This window comes from Athene noctua, chromosome 10 (assembly GCF_965140245.1).
Source record: "Athene noctua chromosome 10, bAthNoc1.hap1.1, whole genome shotgun sequence".
NCBI lineage: Eukaryota > Metazoa > Chordata > Aves > Strigiformes > Strigidae > Athene > Athene noctua.
The window spans coordinates 18,040,901-18,062,089 of NC_134046.1; the positions used below are offsets into that span (position 1 = coordinate 18,040,901).

Consider the following 21,189-nt stretch of genomic DNA (forward strand, 5'->3'; position numbering starts at 1 on the left):
CAGTCACCTTAACCCAGATGCTTTCCCATTAAGGTGCTACTGGCACAGGCTGAGCAGACATTGTTAGATGCAAATGGCATTAGTTGTAGATACTTTCGTTCTCTGTGGAATCCACCTATTAGTTTAGGAGTTCACTACATTATTAGGAGAGGAGATTCACCTCTTTACAAAGAATAAGCTGCTATTCTTACTTCTGTGGCTAAATGTTATACTGAATTTTTCAGTACTAAACTACAGGAGAGTAGAGAACATCTGGTATGTACAAAGCAGCACAGAAAGGCACCTTAGCATAAGCACTTGGCCCTACAAAAGGCCAAAACTCGAAGCAGATTTCGTGTTTACAATTATTTCAAAACAAAAGTGAAATCACCTCAAGTTTGACAACAATGAGGAGAGTTCCACTGAGGGAGGCTAACTGAGTGCAGTTTACAGACAAATATCAAACTCAAACCAGAAACATCCTATTTCAAAGCTGGAAGCAACACTGAGCTATAAACAGAATATATACTTATCCAGAAAGCAACCACTCACATTAATTGTTCCTGAGAGAGAGAAATCAAAAAGTGACCTTGCTGGAGACTTCATACAGCAGACTCAAAAGGGTATTAACCAGAGGAAGCCTGCTCTTCTCCTTCCAGCTTCCCCTAAGGCAACTGGACTAACAAAGGGCAAGAAACAAAGCAGTTCTGGGGGGAAAGGGATGTGAATGGCCCTGCTTGCCCACTGCACCACACTAGACATTTAATGAAGAAAAATTCCTCATAAATTCCTCTAGTTCAGACAACCAAAGGATTTTACAGCTCCTGTGGACAGAATTTCAGTCGTTTAGTGTGACAGGAAGCTTTTCTGCCTAAAAAGACCCCTAACACTCACGGATGCCAACCCTATGAATAATCCACTGAGTAGGTCTCAAGAGGTGTGGAGGGGGAGGAATCTCTTTCATGAAGGAAAAAAACCCTACACAAAACCAAAGAGAGAAAGGCATTGCAAACACCCTGCTGCTACACACACATACTCCTCCTGCACGACTCCGTGCTAAAGCCAACACTGCAGAATGCCCTGGTAGCCTGAGAGCTAGATCTGGCCAAGGAACAAGCAAGGAACATCTCCCTATCAGTCGCCAGAGCCATTCAGCTCTAGGCCAATAGCCCTGGTGTTTAGGAAAGCTTTGCAGCTGGCTTTCACATGCTAAACTGTTAAATAACCTCTGGGGCAAATTCCCACTAGAAAAAAAACCACACACTGCAGGTCACTAGGGACTGAGCCTTTTGGAGTCCAAGGGAGGCTGGAGTCATTTACATGCTCATACAATTCACTCTGTTTTCCTAGCTGGTAAAAGAGCTGCTGCATCGTAACAGTAGAGGGCTTACAATACCTTGCCATAGAAGTCACTCATCTGGTACAGGGGGATGTGCTGCGTACCACCGTAGAGTTCGATTACCTCTTCATCAGGCACTGGTTTGAGCCCTCTAGACATAAAACAACAGAAATAGTTTGTCAACAATCCCCAGTCTGCACAGAGCTACAAACTGCAGAAAAAGAGAACAGGCTCCTTTCTAAAACCCACACATTTCTCTTATAAAAAAGAGATAGCCAGAGCACCTGACAGCTCCATGATTTCTTAAGATTCACATAAAATCTTACTCGAGACATTTTTCAGATACCTTGTCTGCTCCTTCAAGTTAATTGAGGGGCTTTATCCACATTCCAGCAGAGAGTTCAGACAGAGGCCTCCCTCTGTAAACTGTGGATCTGCTGACAGGACTGCCCCACCAGATCAGCCCCATGACCTGACTTTGGCAGCACTGGGTAACTGTAAGAGTTTTGGAAAGGTTCCTTCCACGAGGCATAGCACCGTTAAATGCAAAGGTGCACAGAAAGAGCTTTCTGAAAATGATGTTTCCTTTCTATTCAGTTTTCTTAAGCAAAACAAGTTCCTCACTGACCATTCAACAGAGATCACAGTTTTTCCCCAAAACACTGTAATCACAAGTATGGCTCTGAGTTGTATCATTCATGAACATCAGGTTATCTGACTGCTGCAGGTTTTACCTCTTGCACAAGTTTTGATAGCTGTTTACTCAAGCAGCCAGCACCTTTCTCTTTCTCCTTTCCTGTTCAATCATTATACAGCCTCTGAGAAGTTAAAAGTCGCCTCAGTTTTGTTCAAAAGCAAAGGTTTAGGAAAAGGACTCTCTAAGAAGGATAGTTACAAAGGACAGTAGGGAAAAAAAAGTTTCAATGTGTTTTCACTAAAAATCTCTTTATGAAGTTGAAGTGAAATATGGGGCAGTACCAACCCCCTCCCCCCACTCCCCAAGCTACCACTCAAAGAAGCCAATTCTCTCTGATTATGAAACCCCCTTCTTAATATTCTTAGAGTGTTTACTGTAACTGAAGCTTAACAGCAAAAGGGCAGAGTTCAAGAAAAAAAAAAACACATTGGCTTCCATGCTCAGGAAATACTACACAGACTTAACAGGAGCTTTGTTACCGATATCTGTGAATTACTACTTCTTATACACCAACCCCACTACACTCTGGGGCAAGGCTTTCTCCCAGGCACCAGTCTCACTACATTTTGGAGAAAAGTTTGCTCTGCACTGTTTCAGTCCCATATTCCAAAGCATACCCAGTTCTCCTTGGAGAACAACAAAAGAGAAAGAAAAATAGGCCAACCTAGGCCTTAAACTGAGCCCAGATTCTGATGCATCATTACTTTATCGACATGTCTAAACGGTTTTAAAATTTTATTTGCACATCCAGACCACTCTCCTCTTACCTTTGTGACAAGGCATAGCAGACCACTGCTGGGATACACTCCTGCCTGGAGAAGACAGGCCCGTATGTGGACCACATACGGAGGAATCCTCTCCTAGTTGCACTGTTTGCTTACAGACATTAACCCGGGCATGCTGTAGCTGCAGCTCAGACATCATACAGAGTACGTGACCAGATGTGTTATTAACCATTACAAAAAGCTCCAGGTCTTCCCACCCACACTTGGCTTGAAATGCTTGAGAAAAATAACTCCCTGCAATTATATGCCAGGTAAGCATTTGAAGCAAGCACAAACAGGATAAGCCAGACAAGACTGTGCTCTGCTCAACAAAACCCCCCATATGCCATGAATGTACACTCAGATTTAGTAATCCACCTTTGCATATATGGGCATTTAGAAAATTTTTTCAGAACTGACAGACCTATATGCCGTCCCCAGCTGGACATAATGGAAAGCATCGATCTTCATGAGAAGACTCTGTGATAAGGGATAGATATTTACTGTTAGAATTGGGTAGGTTTACACTGAAACCTTATTTAAATTTCAAGTTCCACACAAATGACATTTAGAAAATAAAATTAATCATAAACATCCAACATTTTCACACACACTTATTCATAGTGTGACTTTTTACTGGCCTCTCTGGCAAAAGACCCTCTTTCTATGAGCCGAAACACCACTGTCTGTTACACTCCTAAGTTTGTAGATAAGAATGTAACTGAAAGACAGCAAGAACAATGTTTCTGTGACTTAGACTGTCTCTTCTTATCTCCCTTCCAAAAGCATACACATTCCAAAGGAGCTTTGTGTGCACAAGAGATCTATTTCTCATCACATTTATCTTAAGCAGAACTAAGTGGACAAGTTTTGGTTTAGAGCACAGCTGCACCCAGTCATTTTCTTCACACAAGAGCTCTCCCGTCCCCAATAAACATTTAAGCAAGGATGTTCATGAACACGTCAGGATGGTAACGTTAGAGCTTTCTTTGCATTTTTTTGTATCAAACTCGTATTCATGAGTCACCCTTTCTCCTCCATCCATCATTCTGAAGCCGTAACACAAGTTCTCTGGGCACAGAAAGCAGTGTCACACTAAACCTGCATCACTCTGCAACCCGAATAAGGACACAGCATCAAACTATTTGTGCCGTTTCTACCACAGTGCAAGGTAATTGATTCCATAGAGCATTCACAACCTTCAGGCACCTTCTTTTATCAAGATACCATACCAGTGCAGCTTGTTACATCACGGGCAGCCCTCCCATTAGTTTGTGAGGGGTGCAGGCAAATACGCTGAAAGAATTACTTAGACAGGCACTACCCAGTTTCTCGTGTATTTTGCAAACTCTGATCCTGAGAAAAAGAGAGTTGTTACCTTCTACTCACTCAAAGGGCACTTTGCTTGGCTAGACTAGTTGCCTCTTTCTCTGATACATCAGCCAGAGATTTGAACATAGAAAGAAACTTCAGTTTCTCACAGATCTACTTCTCACTTTGTGAATTCAGAGGCATGAGCAGTCTGCTGCCATGCTGTCACCACAGTTAGGACAAAAGACATGGGAAAACCCCATATAGTTTTTTAATTCATTCTCTGTTTTTCCCACTGCTAGAGAATAGCATGCATACTCCAGCCTGTACTCCCTGCTTCCCTGAATTTGCTCAGAGCTCAACGTAAGAGCTACTACAGCGAAGCAACTTTCTCTGCTGTGCTCCCACCTGACTGCCTGGCTTCAGCTGCCAGCATGACATCACTGGGCACCAGGCTTTCAGGGAATAGGTCCAAAGCACTGAAAAGGGTTAAAGTTAATGCTTGCTCTTTGCTTGCCTGTGCTCCTAAGCATGCATCTCAAGTAGCTTGGATCTTTTTCCAGACAGTCCTATTATTCGGGGTAGGGGGTGGGGAAGGCTTCCTAAAACATTCTCTTGACAAGTCATTTCTATTATTAGAGTAAGACATAATGCCTCTGCTCCTAGCAAGTACTTGTAGATGCAGGATTGAGGTTTGTTGTTTAAATTTCCTGAAAGACCGAAATGATCACACAAACAAGCTGAGTTTTCTATTAATTAACTAGCGGAATTAACTGACTTTTAAATTGGCAAGGCTGTTTACCAGAGGTCTTTGCTAGAAGGTCCTATTCTGCTCACGGGTATGCAAACACAAAAGACCTCTTTCCCTTGGAAGGTTTATAAGCAAGAAGAAACCACTCAATGAAAAGCACAGCCACCTGGACTCACTGATAGCAATGGTATTGCAAGCAATGACAGAAAGTATTTACACTAAAAACATAACACAATGGAAGACAGAGCCCAGGAGACAATTTGGTACAGCTTACCTTTTGTACATCATAGTGAAGTCCACGTATGGCAAACCCTGGAATGTAGTCATACTTCCCAAGCCCTTCTGGATACTGGGAAGACAAACAGCAACATAAACATTGTGTTAAATTATTTCACCTGTACAGCTGGCTTAGTCCTACTAGTCATCTCAGCCCAGGCATAAACTGACCAAGGAACAGGTGCACTTAATTTTGCCCCTTCAACAAAGAAAGTGGATGAATGGAGCAAGACAAAGGATCAGGATCCCCAAAACTAGTTTCTCTCATGTAATGGTCACTAGTGAAAATGTAACAGATTCATTCAGGCAGTGAGGACACTTCTAGAAGGCTCCATTCAATGCATGTATTTGGCAAAGCCATGGCACTCCGGAACCCCTCTAAAAAGAAAGACATGACAAGAAGAAAATGCAGAGACCGATCACCTATTGCAAACACGGTGTTCATCACTGGACAAGCTATACAGCCTGATCCACATTGACTTGCACATGTCAAGTTCTGTATGGCTTCAGTGTTGGCCCATGGTTCACGTTTATCCATCACGTGTACCTCGAACCAGCAGCATAGGCATTATTTCCATAGTTAAGTAAAACAGACCAGACCTTTCTAGACTAAGGTACCTGCTCCATATTTATAAAACCTCAGGAATGTAGAACATGGTAAATTGTCTCAAAAGAGATTAATTCCACGTGCAGACAAAATTTTCTGCAGTCAAAGACTGTGAAACATGAAATTTATCTCAATAAAAGTAGTAATTGATACATGTACACAATGTGCATTTTGCAGGCATGTCTGCGGCATAGCAAAGACAGCAGTAAGCTTAATTGAGTGGAAATTCTTAGCACATCATTACCTTGAATTGTTCTATTAGGATGTCTCTGGCAGTGTTGAAAATCATAGAGTGTAGTAAATTAGAATACTGTGCTAATGTGTAATCGTAGTCAAAGCCATATATCTCAACATCTCCCAGGCTGATCTCATTGTTAGCGTAGATAGCGGCCGGGTTGAGAAGATTGCAGACTCCTGGTGGAAGGAGATCTAAGGGGAAGGGAAAGGACAGAAGTTAAAGAAACTGAGAGGATCACTGAAATTTCAACTTTTCATTCCGGACCTGACAGCAGCTGGAAGTACCACACAGCATCAGCAAAGGAGCACTGTGCTGCTGTTGAAGGCTGCTTGTTGTTAACTCACTCAAATAATCCTCCCCGTGAAAAAACACACTGTGAAACCCCTGGCTGTGTCTGGTGATGATGCCAACCGTTTTCACAGTAAGACTGACCTTTTGTGTCAGGAAGCTGCAAAACAATGTCCTTGGGTCTCTGGCCTACATGAAGCAAAGCTGACTCGAGATTTTGAAGTGTCAAATTTCTAGCTCACAGCAGCTGCAGTTTCAGCAGGCTCAAAGTGAAAGGTAGCTGCAATGTATCACCAGAAAAACATGCTCCCCGCACTTAAAACTTGAGCAACACAACCAGGCTAACTCTCCTCTTTGAGAAATCTAGATTACTTCAAATTAGAAATTTTGAGGTTTGCCTGTTGGCATTTTTTGTTTCTCACAGAAGCAGCCAAACTTCACAGAGCAATCCTGCAGGTACCGTTAGGGCTTTTCTTTTATTATTATTGGGCAGGATAAAACTAGGTTTTGTACAAACACCAACAAAATGTAGAAAAACCCCAACACATTAAGCTATGCTTTTGGAGCATGTAATACTGATAGCAACAAGTTATCTGCTTTCCCCTGATAAACAGCTGTGGAAACAGCTCAGTCTTTGCATGTGGTTTGTCACTTCAAAACAGGGTTACCGTGCAAGACGCTTGTGAATAACTCTTTCCTCTCCAGACCACTGGGGAAACGGGGGTTAAGTGACCTAGCAGATGAACTACCTGTACATCCTTTTTCAGAGCTAGTCTAGAGTGGAGACCTTTAGCTGCACTACAATGGGAGAGACAGGAACAGACCCTCCCCAGGCTTCCCGCTCCACAAAAACTGTCCATTGCAAGATGAGAAAAAGCAATAAAAATAGTTCCCTGTAGTAGGTTGCCTAGTCACATTCACACTGGGGGACAGAGAGGGGAAGGGCACATTTCCTCCTTACTCAAAGACGGGCAATTTTCTCTTTGAATGATAGGAAAAGTGCAGACATTTTCCAGATCCTACACAGCATCAGTGAAAAGGATTTTTGTTTTCCCTTCCTACCTTAACTTTTGGCTTTTAGCAAGAACCCCTGTGCCAGTTCTTTAGTGCTTCCTTGCTATAAAAGCAAGTTTCATCTGAATCTAGAACAAAAAAAATATTATTAGAAAGAGATACCAGCCATTCCCAATAAATACTTTGTCTGGAATGATTACAGAATTTAGGTAAAAGTCCAAAGTACATTTGTGAGCACTAATCCAAAGAGGTGACCAAAGAAACAGGATTCAGATACATCATAATATTTATTTTTCAGGGGAGAGATGCATTACAAAACATACCCATCCCTCTCTCCTAAGTCACTTTCCTTTGGCCTTCAAATGCAATTCACCAGATCAACTAGAGAGGAATTGCTAGAGAAGAAAGCAGTATTTTAAGGCAGGAGGGCTGACTTACTGGCTACACAGCAGGAACAAGAGCTCTCTTTCAGTGACTCTGCTGGTGGCAAAGTTCCTGGAAGAGGCTGAAGAGAGTGGACGCAATCAGAGTACTTTCCACTGGCATTTTAAAAGATGGGAAATGTAAATAGGATTCCAATGATCACAACTTTTCACCTCATCATAAATGCTCTTTGCACCATAAATAGAGCTTCACTTCCTGTCCTCACCTCCAAATAACTTGTGGGAAGATCTTTTTCTAAGCATACACTGGGATTTGCAGGGTGTTATTTTTCTGCTTTCCTCTTCTAATGAAAGCACTTTTTTTTTTTTTCTTAAAATGAGAAATGCACCCCACTTGCTGCTACCGTATCCCTACAGAGAGGTCAACCTCTCCAACACTCACCATTTGGTAACAGCTTTATGACAACACATTTTGATAGTCTGAGAGCAGCACAAAATGCCATTGCCTGAACTCCATCTCTCCTTTCACAGAAGATACCCATCCAGGTTCAACAACATATGCCAGCCACAACTGCAAAATACAGTCAAGGAAAGCTAAGGGAGTGGTATGTTTTTGTAACAGGAAAAGAGTAGTCTGAGATTTGTCAAGTGCATGAAGCCAGTCTTATCTGCGAACAGAAGCATAAGCAGTAACTGTGCCACAGTATGATTTATGAAGTATATTTAGACCCACTGAATGAAGTCATACTCCTCCCTGCCAGCCTCAGACATGCCTCTCTGCTGTTCTCTGACAGCCTCCTGCCCAAATTGTTTTGCCCCATTTTGACATTTTGTCACTAACTTACCCAGCATGTTCTTTCTTACCTCATAAGGGCTGAAAAAAAGATGCATACACTACCCAAACCCTTTATCACCATTGCCTCACACACACCATGTTCCCTATGCACACCTTCTAGAGCACCACACATCTCCTCACTTGTGTACCCTATCACACATCATCACCACCAAACCAACTTGCAGCAGCTTGCTGACACCTTGGTCCTTCCACACTGTCATCCTCTATTTTAAATTTACAGTCCTTTCAAAGTCACTGATACCCAAGAGAGAAGGAAAAATCTCTGGGTTTTGGTCCAGAGACTAATGCTGCATGTTCTGTTCAGTGTAAATGTCCATTTGCAGCATCTTCCTCAACAGAGTGGTAGGTGTCCATCTCCTCTTGAAGCTCATGCAGTCTCTCTGCAGGGTCAAACTACTGCAGGGAAGGGACAGAAGCTGGGAGCACGTGCAAGATCGGTTTAAATACTAGAGCCCAAACATGCCTGGCTTACTGAGACAGGTTTCAAGAAGTTTGTGGGGGTTTTTTTTGGTGTTTTGTGTTTTTTTTTAATTGTTGTTGGATTTGGTTTTTTTTAAATAATCACCTGGGTGGTTACAAATTCCGAGTACCTAATCAAGTCCCGGGCTGCAGCCTTGGGCACTGCTACTTTGCTGACATTCAGCATGTAATCTGCCAGGGATCTTTGCCTCAATCTGTGTGGCAATTGTGGAGTCAAAACAAACAGATGACGCCCTCCAGAAGCCCATGAAGATGCCATTTTTCAAGAATGATAGCTTTTGCTTTTCCTCTGCCAAGACACCAAAACAGATTGCTGGACAGATACGATAAATTACAGCAAGAAAAAAACAAAATAAAAATCAGTTTTGGTTATTAAAAAAGAACGACAATCCCAACTACTCTTTCCATCTGTGTCCTAACTGGAAAGGGAGACAATATCACAGTTAGTCACTGTCTACTCAGCACTTCACCCAGGAAGTATGATCTAAGGGAGAACTGGCGTGTGTACATCTGAGGACAGTGGGGAAAAAGCAGCTCTTGCAATAGATACAAACCCCTGGAATCTGCATACTTGCACAATTTGCTCCAGTTTGCAACTCTGACGGTTTTAAGGGAAGTGTCTGCATATCCATGGCACATGATGAAACACAGCAACAAAGGCAGACCACAAGAAAGCATGTTGGATCTCATGCATTTTTTTATACCTGGGTGTAAATGCCAGGTAAACACAGGTCTCCTTCATTTTACCACTGTGAGGCCCTGAACAGCTGCTTAAATCAGAGTCTCTTCCGACAACACAAGTGCCTCTTCCCAGGCAATAGCCCACATTGTTAAAAAGCAATAACACTCAATCCCCAACATGACAGCAGAGATGGAAACAAAAGCAGGTAATTAACTGTAAGCAACGGCTAGAGACGCCAAGACACCATATGGCCCCTTCTGATGTGAAAAACGCTGAGGCCAGGAGGTGCCCTGCGCTTTTCTGAGCTCCCGGGGTACCAACCGCATCGTGTGGGAAATGCTCCTTTTCTCCCAGCCTCAGATCCAGCACCTTAGTAAAGAATAACACATAAAAAAGGCAACTCACCCCCATCTCTCACACCCTTTGTAGTCCCAGAGGTCCAACACAGCAGACATCTGTGCTAATTTCTTTGTAAGACTAACGAGGAAAAGAATGATACTGAAAAACAGATGGCCACCACACTCCATGTTCTTCATGAATCAGAAAGTTCCCTTTGCTCCCACTGACGTGCTTTCTAAAGACAAACTGCCAGTTTTCCTCCCTTCCAAGCACCTTTTTATCCTTTTGAAGTGTTGTTTTGTACCATTTCCTGTAAAGCACTGCAACTAGCCAAAGTACATGCCTCTACCAAGAGGGTAGGGAGAGGAAAATATTACTTAAAGAGCATTAAATGACAGAGAAACCATGTTAAAAGAGAAAATTACACTGGACCATACTCCTGAATTTATGCCATTATGTCTAAATATTTTGGGATTTCTCGCCAATGAAATCTACACGAACCAAAAGCAATATTAAAAAAATCCATTTCATTCCAAACCAACATTTTTATATACACAAAGGCACTAGACAAATGCTGGTATGAGCTCTTCTGGCAAGAAAAATCGTTTACATTTAGGAAATAGGAAAGCAGAACTGGGATGTTAACATAACTGGTCGCACTTCCAGTTTTGGCTGCTAATTGTCGCTCCCAGCCCCAGCTCAATCTGTAGATGCCACAACTCATGAAATGTGCACACTCCCTAAGTGATTTGCAGGGCATTTATTATCATAGCACTAGACTCGTTTCCTCGTTTGGCAAAGTGTGAGGCCCTTCAATCTTTGTGCCTCCTTGGGATTAGCGACATGAGCAGAATCAAAATGTGCTGGATTGCAGAAGTCGCCTCTGCACCACGACACCAAATTCACCAGCACAATGATCACACAGGGCTGTTGTCTCCTCTCCTGTTCCCAAATGCGATGGACACATGTTGGTGACTGTGACTTGCATTATTTAGATGCAAAGGTATCTCTTGATCCACACAAACCAAAAAGAGCAAGGACTAGCTCTGAGTGACACCCTCAGTGTTATCGATGCCTGACCAATTTCTTGCTGCCTGCAAACTTGTGTCTCTTGTCACTAGTTCTCACATTCCACCATGCTCAAGCTGGTCATGCAGAGGCAAGAAGTTAACAGTTATTTCAAAGGTTCCTTAGGAAAGCTCATTTATTGTAGCCACGTTTACAAGTTTGAAAGATCTAGGAAAAAAATACATGCTTATTACAACCAAATCCTCACTCTCTTGCCAGTTCCATTAAATTTCTGGATTGGATGTTTCCTGGAGTGCAAGACTTCAGACACTGCTTACTGAGAGAGCACAGCAGCCTCCCCTGACACTTCAGATGTCATCAAATCAGAATACAGCAAGTCTTGCTCAACACCACCCCTCTGTCAAATGCAATTATTTTTTTTTTTTGGCAGAGGAAAAAAAAAAAGCACATTATGTGGAAGTAGTAGCCTCAAATTCTTACAGGTAATAAAATTTGATCCTAAGAGTCAGTGTTCAAAAGGTAGGGTGGAATAATGAAGAGAATAGTTTCTCTTGAGCCAACACTAACTCTAGCTCAGCAGCACCTTTCGTGTAGCTTTGTTGTGCTGCCATTTGTATCACTGCACAGAAGCTCTTGCCCTACACATCCTGCCCTGTCCAACAGGGTCAGCATTTATCATTGGGATCCCCTCTGCGCAAAGATGCAACATTGCTCTATAAATCAGGTCCTACGCAAGAGATAGTTTGAAAAGACATAAATTCTCCTGGCAGAGACCTCTCTCCAAAACCAGTAACTGATAATATAGGACAAACAACTTCACAAAGGTGGAGTTTCACAGAAGTAAGGAGAAAGTGGCACCACAGGAGTCTTCTCAAACTCAATGATGATGATTATTGAGTCATGATGTTTTCAAATCCATAACCCAACCACAGACATTCACTTTTACATTAGAGTTAGAAATCAAGAACAAAGAAACAGATCAATGCCATATTTTGCACAACTCAGTTTAGTCAGCAAAGCAACAATTAAAACCAACTCGGACCAACTCTGTTTATGTCTCCTCTTAACAAGACTTGAATAACAGCACAGTCTTGAAATTTTGGTTTGGGTAGCTATTCTTTAAACAAATGACCGCCTTCTTATACAACATGTCTAAGAGCTACCTGAAGGTTTGTAGACTCTGCCCTGTAACACATGGGCTACTTCACCCAACTTAATTTTATATTAAGTCTTTCTGATTAGTTCTCCACCTCAAGTAATAACTGTATGTCAACAAAGTCTAATGATCTTCACAATCTGTCACTCAGTAAACTGAACATTTTCCTAAAAGACCATGACACAGCCTATTTACATATCTGCATTTAAGGTTTCAACACCACTGTGGAAAAGAAAAATATGCCTTTGAGGATATTAAGGTCCAAACACCATTACAAGTCGTACGAGTCAGAACTTCTTTCAAGCAGTGAGGCTAAAACCGCAACTCAGTCTTGGAGCAGGGACTTAACACAAAGCTACTGTCCTCGGTCAGCCCCCCCTGTATTGCCTTCAGTGGCTCAGACAATGGAGCTCACATCCTGCAAAAGCTGGAATGCAGCAGCTGAGCACCCAACAGATCAGTGACCAATTCCTTTACATTCGTGCATCATGAAGGACTTTAGATTTTATGTCAAATCTCCTGCACTGGAAGGTGAGGGAGGAAGGAATGACAGAACTTGCCAAGACAGCAAGACGTTTCTTCCAAGAGGCCTATGGATGGCTGCCTTCCTTCTCCAAACCCTTAGATAAACAAAAGCTAAGGGAGAGCTCTTTAACAGCAGACACAAAGTCACACTTCCTAACTCTCTAATGTGCTTACCTTCAGCGTTCCAAGAATCAAAAAACCAGCAGGAAAAAGTTCCCTGCCCTTATGCCATGAAAGCCGTTTTTTCACATATTTAGGGGAATTTAATACAGCAGAGGTCTGCTGCTGCCAAAAATACCACAATCTTGTTTTACACATAGATTTGGTGAGTGGCATGAGTTTTCTCCTCGCTTAGCAAGATTTCAATGCACCTGACGGAGCCAGGTAACTTCTCGGTTAAAGGAGCAAAACCACGCATGCACACAAGTAAAAGGTGCTTTGCATCTGTAACACAAACTGAGCCCAGGAGAGACATCTCAGCAGCTGTAGCATCAGTCTTTTCCATGCTCACCCTTGTGCCAATGGCAAGTTACGAGTTGGACCCCGAACTCCTCAGCGCATCAGTCAACGTACCTATTTGTCCCAGTCTAACCACGTTTCTGTATGCCAACCAATGGCGAATTAGAGCGAAACGTAACAAGCACAGCATTTGAACCATCTGCCATGACGATATCCATGTTAGGGGGCCCTGCTGTGAAGAACCCCACATACTCTGCTTTTCCTGAAACGCTAAGACCAGCCGAGGGATGATCACAGAGAGAAGCCCCACGATGGGGAGAGGGAGACCAGGGCGAGATTTCAGTAGGAATAAAACCGTCCCAGAGGGCCCGGGCGATGGAGGCGTGCAGATGGCATTGCCACGGAGAAGGTTTCTAACCCCGGCAGCTGCACAGCGATGGGCACGTCCCCAGTTCTGCAGCGCGGGGAAAGGCACCAAGATGCAGAGGGGGAGAAAAACAAAACCGAAAAAGGCCAAGCCCGGCAGGACGTGGCAGTCCCAGCGCCCGGAGGCGGCCCTTACCGTAGACCAGCTTTTTCATCTCGTGGTACCTGGCCCACAAGTAGGTCTTGGTGTCGGCTCCCTCGGCCGGGAGGGGCTGGCTGCCCGCGGCGGGGCCGGGCTCGGCGCCGCGCCGGGCTCTGCCGGGGGTCGCCGGGTGCTGGTCCCTGGGCTGCCCGTGGCCGCCGTCCCCGGGACACTGGCTGGCTTTGGGGCGGCAGCTCTGGCAGGAGACGGCCACGGCGAGGAGCCGGGGGGCCGCGCCGCTGCCCCTCCGCAGTGCCGCCATGCCCAGCGCCGCCATGGTCCCGCCGGACGCTGCAGCCCCGGGGCAGCCCGCACACGGCCAGGCTCGGCTCGGCTCCCCGTGGCCCCGGCCCACGGCGGCACCCGCCGGGCGGCCAATCCCCGCCGCCCGGTGCGAGGGGGCCGGGCCGGGCCGCGCCACGCCTCGCCGCGAGGGGGCCGGGGGGCGGCGCTCAGCGGCCGCCGGCGGGGCCGGGCGGGGGGCGGCGGGGTCTGGGCGGGCTCCGCTCGCCGCGCTCCGGCCCCTCAGGCGGGCGGGGCGGGACCCCTCCCCGCAGCCCCGCCCCCGGTCCCGCCCCGCCCAATCAGGCGAGGCGAGCGGCGCCGGGCGCGGTCACGTGTGTGCCCGCACGTCCTTCCGTTCGGCTGCGTGCGGGGGTCGGCGGCCCGCGCGGGAGGTGAGGGGCGCGCGGCGCGGGGCGCGGCGCTGATTGGCCGCGCGCTCCCGCCGGGCGGGCGAGGGGGCTGAGGCGCCGCCATGGCCGCCCGGTCCCCGCCGCGGCCGGGAGGGGGCGAAGCTGGGCCCGGGCGATCCGCCCATCACCCCTCCACCAGCGTCACGGGGAGGAGGGGGAGAGTGCGGCCCGGGGCTCCCCCGCAGCGGGCTTGGCCTCCCGGTAAGCGCTGGGGGCCGTTGTCCGTCCCGATCCGCCTCTGACACGCCTCCCCCTGTTTTCTTCTCTGTCCGTGAACCGCGGAAGGCGCCGATCCCGCCCCGGCCATGCTGGTGAGCAAGAGGGTGAGGCGCTTCTTGCGGCTGGTGCCAGGGAAGCGGCGCTTCGGCGTGTACAGGTTCCTGCCCTTCTTCTTCCTCCTCGGGGGAGCGATGGAGTGGTTCATGATCAACGTCCGCATCGGCAAGGAAACCTTTTGTAAGTGAGGGCCGGGGGGCGGCAGGAGGAGGCGCGGCCCCTCACCCCAGCACCCTCCGGTTCCGGAGCAGCCCCGGGGCTGGTCCGGTACCGTGTGCCGCGGCACCTGCCAGTGCTGAACGCGACGGGGCCGGCTCCCCTGAGCGAGAGCTACGACGAGTTGGCAGGGCCTGACGGTGCGGTCCTCACCTGGAGGCCTGTAACGAGTCAGTCAGCCACTTCTCCCGAGTGCAGGGTGTGACACTCCGGATTCTGCCTCCCTAGCAGAAGACACTGGGCAGAAACAAAAAAAGAGGGTTTAGAATACTATTTTTTTTTTTTTTACATTGAAACAATACTCACCAGGGTTGTCAGAATTTAAGTGTAGGTGTGGGTTCATCTGAAATGTCACTTTTTCAATGAAAAAAAGCAGGAAAAGGAGTATGTCACAAGAACTTAGCTAATGGCACTTAGTTGCTAGAATTAAACCATTTAGTTTTAATGTGGCATTCTTCCCTTTAAGAAATCTTGCTAGAAATTTTTGTGCACTTCAGAAAAAGGATCAGCTCTAATGTATGTTATATCGAAATATTCTTATTTACACAGGAAATCTAGTTGAGTCTCCTGCAGAATAAAAGAGATTGATACAATTTCCATAGCTCACAAACTCACTGCAAACAAAATTGCTTCTTTGCTCACTTATGAAGGTTTAGGTTGTGGTTTTTCAGTTAGATATTTGAGGTGTACCTGTATAGTAATAAAGTCAGGTTAGAAAATAAAGCACGACATCCATGTAGCAGCTGTTACATTTCAACTCGAGCCTTCTTTTCTTGCAAAAGAATTGCTATGCCTGATACTATACTACAGTAATAATAATTGTGCAGTTTAGCCTTATTACTGATCCATAGTCCATGCAACATGATAATGTACAAGACCAATAATTTTTTTTTTTGTCAGTGAGATTCTTTTGTTTGTAATAGGTATTTAGGGGTAATCAGGGTGAGGGGAGGCAGGAAAAACGACTAGGAAGACAGTGAAAGTGGGCAGATTCCTATGTTTTGTTTAAAAAAAAATATATACTGAAGCCATACTGGCAGACCTCGGGCATAGACTTTGTGCCTATAATTTAATTTCCCTTTGGCTTCAGCTAGTCTGGGCATTTGTTTTTTTAGTTACCCTCGTGGGAAAGTACACAAGAAATGAGTGTATCACACTGGAAACTTAGTTTCTCTATAAAAACATTTAATCAGGACTGATGGGAAGAACTTTAGCCTGGATGGGAGGGAGAACATGAGCTATTTTTAGTAAGAATTTGTATTGGCTTGAATTTCAGTTGCCTGTCAAGTCAGTGTCTGCAAGAGAAGACTAGATTGAAAAGTTTAAAAAAGAAGACAGGCTTCATACATTTAATACTATCTTGCACTTGGAAAATGCTAATATAAAAAAATCTTTTTCTGGCAGATGATGTTTACCGCAGGAAACGATCTGAAAGACAGTATGAGGCAAGGATGGAAAAAAATGAATTTTAGCTGAAATGTTTCAAGGGGAAGGTCCTGAATGCTTTCAACTATGTTAATATCAAAGAAACATCAGTGCCATGCTGATGGTAGGGGAAGATTTGTCTCTGCAAGATGAAATGTAATCCACAAGTGTGTGTAATACACTCTCAGATGGATTTGGCAGTTTTATTCTTCCATCTACTTCACATCTTTAATATTTTGTATTTAAGCCAAATACAACAGTGAAAATTTCATTGTGTTTAGGCATCCACCTCTTATTTAATGTTTGTTTAGTACTTTTAAATAAACTAAACTGAGTAAACAGTCTGGCTACTGCTTTTCTTTGCTTGATGAGACACCATTATTGTGACAAGACCAACGGGAAAGCAGTGTTACATATTGCATACATAATATCTCAGCACAATGGAAATAGTAATTTTTAGTTCGTTTACTTTGTACTGATAGAAACTGCTCTGGCACCCGATTTGTTTTCTTTCCAGTGTGGCTAGATTTTGACTAGATAAAAAGAGGACTGACTTTGTGCTCAGTGTTTACTCAGCCAACGCTGTTTGGAAAGTCATCCGTGCATTCAGGCTCCACTGCCTGCAAGTGCTGTAATACCCCTTGTTGCTACTCTAACAATGAACTGAGCTGAGGGCTTTGGGGAAAAAAAAAAGTCTGATGCACTTACCTGGTCACAGGCACAAGTTTAGAGGAATGCGCAGTGGCAGTCCTAGCAAACCTGAATTCTGTTTGCAGGCTCCTGCCTCCCCAGAGCAGAACAGAGCTCACTGCTCTATCCTGGAGAGCTTTTGCTCCCTAGAGCAGTAGCACTAGCTGTCAGGTGCGTGGGAGCACGTCAGTGACCACTTTTAGAGTGACCAGGACAGTATAATCAGTGAGGATCGTACATTAATGCAATCGTTTTATTTCTGATGGTATGGGTATATGCTGAGGGTTCCACAAAGAAGCCAATTCTTAAGATCAGCCTAAAAACAAAAACGAGGGAGTTCCTGTACTTACAAACATTCCTGGGCTAACTCCCAACAGCCTTTTTCCACAGAAGTACCTTTTCATCCACTAAAGAGATTGGCTATTTTGAAGATGTTACGATGCAGGTACTTGACCTGCAAGTGGAGGGTAACTGCTGCTCTTTGTGTTGTGTCTTCCAAGGATTTGATCTGGAGGACTACTGCTACTTGGGTTTTCAGGAGATAAAAGACTGGCAGAGAATTAAAGATGTGACTGTGCCGCTACATATTTTGACTGGACCGCAAATTAATTACTTGGGGAAACCCTCTATTTTAAAAGTAATAACCTAGATTTTTACTTCAGTTCCAATGTAGAGCCCAAGTTCAAAACCTCACACACAAACTTCTTTTTGCAGTCACAGATCATTGCACTGAAGTAAATCCTGACTGTAGCAATACAGTAAAGAATAAAGCATTAATAAAAAGATTTTGAAAAATTATGACCTTTGCTCCATCTTCCTTTATTTCTTGAGTCTTCTGGAACTCTTATGCTTGGTTTCCACAGAGCAAATAAGTTTTTCAGGTTTTTGGGTTGTTTTGTTTTGTTTTTTTAATAAATAGCCCTGTGCCTTAATTACTTTTCAGTACTGAGGAGCTTGGTGTGGAAACTTCCTGTAGCTTCCCTTAAGTACTCCTATAATAGTAGCAGAGTGTTTCACAGACATCAGTGAGTCAATGTCTACTTTTCGCTTAAGAGCTCTTGCTTATTTTGCAGCACTGTTTCACATTTGCAGCTGAGAGCACCAGGCACGTCTGGAAGATATCTGAGGTGTCTCCAGATAGGTAAACAGTGAGACAGGCTGCAGTCGCTCATCAGAAGTGTGGTGTCAGAGAGTGGTCTTTGTGACCAGTGCAGGAATAAAATCCTTCTCCGAGCTGGCATTGTACAATTTTATGCAACACAGATCTGTTATGACAGAAGACGAAGCTTGACATTCAGAAATCTGAACTGTAGTCTTCATTCCACAATGAAGATGCTCGTACTGATCCTTCTGCATTCTTCAATTTTGCCAGTCTCACTAACGCTGGGAATAAGAGCTGCTGGAAGGCCCCAGTGCCATCCTGTTGCAGTATCGAGCACCCTTGGGGATTTACAGAATCACAGATCATCAAGGTTGGAAAAGACCTTGAAGATCACCCAGTCCAACCATTAACCTAACACTGACAGTTCCCAACTCCACCATATCCATAAGCACTACGTCAGCCTGACTCTTAAACACCTCCACTGCCCTGCGCAGCCCATTCCAACGCCTAAAAACCCCTTCTGTAAAGAAATACTTCCTAATATCTAGTATAAACCTTCCCTGGTGCAACATTAATTTAGTATTAATTTATACCCAATCTTCAACAACCAAGGTCTGCATTTGGTTTCCGTTTTATTCCTGTTGACTCCAAGTTCTGTGCTCTTTGCCTTCCCCAGCAATCTCTTTCCCATCTTCTTTCTGGGTCTCACCTCCCCATTTCCCTCCCATCCTCCAGCTTCCCCCCCGCCCCCAGCTCTGTCTCCTGTGGTGGTGGGCAAGGGGAGGAAGCAAGAACCCTCCTTCTGCTTGGAGCTCAGGCCTGTGCTGGGAACACACCGCTGCTGCTCTTAGGCACTGCGGGAGCAAGCCAGGAACACAGCTTTCATTTTAAGTACTGCTGAGCCCCTGCCAGTTCTGGGGTTGAGCACGTCCATTCCTTCTTCAGGGAGCTCAGCTGGTGTCAATCCAGAACGCAGCTCAGCATCTACAAAGCCATCTCATGTGTTCACTTTGCAGTGGCTGCAGCAGGCGATTCTGAGAATTAGCAAAGCACCGCTACTGAAAGCTTTCCAAAGTGTGGAAGTCAGGCCTGTATCGATACCGAGCATGGAAAATTTCAACTCCGTAAAGCAGCAGCAATAAATAGTCATCTGCAAATAAACAGGAATACTTATGCATGAGCAACACTGCTCATCACTCCAGCATTAGAGACAATTTCACTGCCGATTCAGAATGACTTTGACTTTGTGAAAAGAATGCATCTGTTCGTTAATCATTTCCCTGCTGTTGTGCACCCAAGGATGCTGCCGGCTGAAAGACCTGTGACCAGACAGAGAAGTACTGAAAAGAAGTTCTGGTAAATCAAGTGTGTGTGTCCCCAGCCTGTACTTCTCTCTGGCACAGGGGTGCAACAGTCTTGTTCCAGCTTTTAAAGGGTAGAAAAAGGAAAAAAAATAGTCATGTGTTATGTATTAGTGAATTCTTCTCTGGAGCAAAACTTTTACCATCTACAGTGGAGGGAAGCTTTTACTTTGGACTTCATAACAGAGATACAAAACAGTCCCTGTGCTCTGGTTATGGCCAGCCCCAGCTCCTTCCAAGAAAGATGCAAAAATCTGCAACAGGCACTGGTGGGATAACTGGTCCAAAGGAATTTCCTTGTAATTGTTACTGGATGTTGGTGCTTTGCATGGGAATTAATTACAGTCCTCCCAAAAATCATCCAGTGGAAACTGAATTTGGGCACTCCCTGTAGAGAGTTGCACAGACTTCATGATGAACCATCCTTCACCATTTTTGTCCATGCTTAGCTTAACCTGGGCTGAGCTGCACTGCTTGCTACTTCTGCTGTGCAATTCAGGGTATTCCTCTCTGTTTTCATGTCACTCCTGCTGCCTCCTTAACAGGTGACAATCTGCATAGCTAGACTTCTGCTCTGGACTTCCGATCCCTCTTGGCACAGGAAGGACTGACTGTAGGAGACCACCCTATCTCTGAGGCCTGACAGACACTGAGAATCTCTTTATCCAAGATCACCAGATCCTACTGCACTGCAGCAGCTGTCCTCTTGGGATATTTTTTGTATGATGGTCAAAATTAGACTTGCTGGAAAATGCAGCAAGCAAAAGGAATATGGAGTTTATTTTATTAATCAGAAAATTTCACATATATCAGTGAATCAGATCCCATTCCTTGCTTGATGTTCAAAGCACTCAGCAAACACCACTCCGATGCATTTGCAGTCAAGAGGGGAATATGTACCTCAACGGATGATCTTCACTATCTCAGACTGAGCAAACAACATGTGGAAGATGATTAGAATTAGTCTCCTCTCTGCAACTGCATCATCCACCATCAAATTTTAGACAGGTGGAAGTTCTGTAAAGGTGGCAGACTGCATGACAGGCAGGGTTTATCCCCCAGGTCCAAGACATGAATGCATGTTAATTAAATATAATGCTATCTGTTCTGGTTGTTTAAATAGCTCTTCATAAATCATATGCAGGAGGCACCTTGAGACTCAAGAGATTGATACCACGTAATTATTCTGGCCAATTATGGTATTAAAGAGAATTCCCATTCTGGTTTTTAATTTTACTGTGTAAAAGATGCTTTTTTGCATATTACTGTTCTCATTTCCTTTATTATACAGCTACATAAAACAGAGCCCTGAACCAGGTTAGCTTCCGCTATGAAATTAAGGCTGTCTGTTTATATTCAAAGCAATTAATGTGGAGGCAACTGGGACTGACTGAATCTTATAATCTCTACTCAGCTTGTTCCCAATGTGTCACATACTTTTTACGGTTTACTGTTTGTGGTCCTTATGGCTCAATCTTCAACCACGTTTTTCAGAATCACTGTTCTTAGCACCTACCAGGCACATCTTTCAATACACAAGACAATATAAAAAGGATTCTTTAGCCACACACAAGCACACATGTACCAAGGACTTGATAAAAACTGGATCAGCAACAGCCAAAATTACTTGAAATAAAATCCTACCAAAAGTCTTGATGGGACACTCAAACCTGGTTAATCCAA

General features: G+C 44.6%; 2 protein-coding genes across 2 annotated transcripts in view; one reads left to right on the top strand and one right to left on the bottom strand.

Moving 5' to 3' along the window:
• The window catches only part of NT5DC2 (5'-nucleotidase domain containing 2), a 30,385-nt gene extending 16,279 nt beyond the window's left edge, over window positions 1-14,106 (bottom strand). Inside the window, exons 1-5 of the mRNA XM_074914592.1 lie at window positions 13,736-14,106; window positions 5,969-6,153; window positions 5,116-5,190; window positions 3,204-3,259; window positions 1,376-1,469 (exon numbers count right to left, since the gene is read on the bottom strand). Of these exons, the coding sequence (XP_074770693.1) occupies window positions 1,376-1,469; window positions 3,204-3,259; window positions 5,116-5,190; window positions 5,969-6,153; window positions 13,736-14,018 (693 nt within the window). The 5' untranslated portion in view covers window positions 14,019-14,106. The remainder of the gene's footprint in view (window positions 1-1,375; window positions 1,470-3,203; window positions 3,260-5,115; window positions 5,191-5,968; window positions 6,154-13,735) is intronic.
• A 212-nt stretch (window positions 14,107-14,318) lies between these two features.
• Window positions 14,319-16,694, top strand: UQCC5 (ubiquinol-cytochrome c reductase complex assembly factor 5). The gene is made up of 3 exons (XM_074914197.1): window positions 14,319-14,418; window positions 14,722-14,892; window positions 16,333-16,694. The coding sequence occupies exons 2-3, from the start codon at window positions 14,742-14,744 to the stop codon at window positions 16,398-16,400; spliced, it is 219 nt and encodes a 72-aa protein (XP_074770298.1). The 5' UTR covers window positions 14,319-14,418; window positions 14,722-14,741; the 3' UTR covers window positions 16,401-16,694.
• Window positions 16,695-21,189: the final 4,495 nt, after the last annotated feature.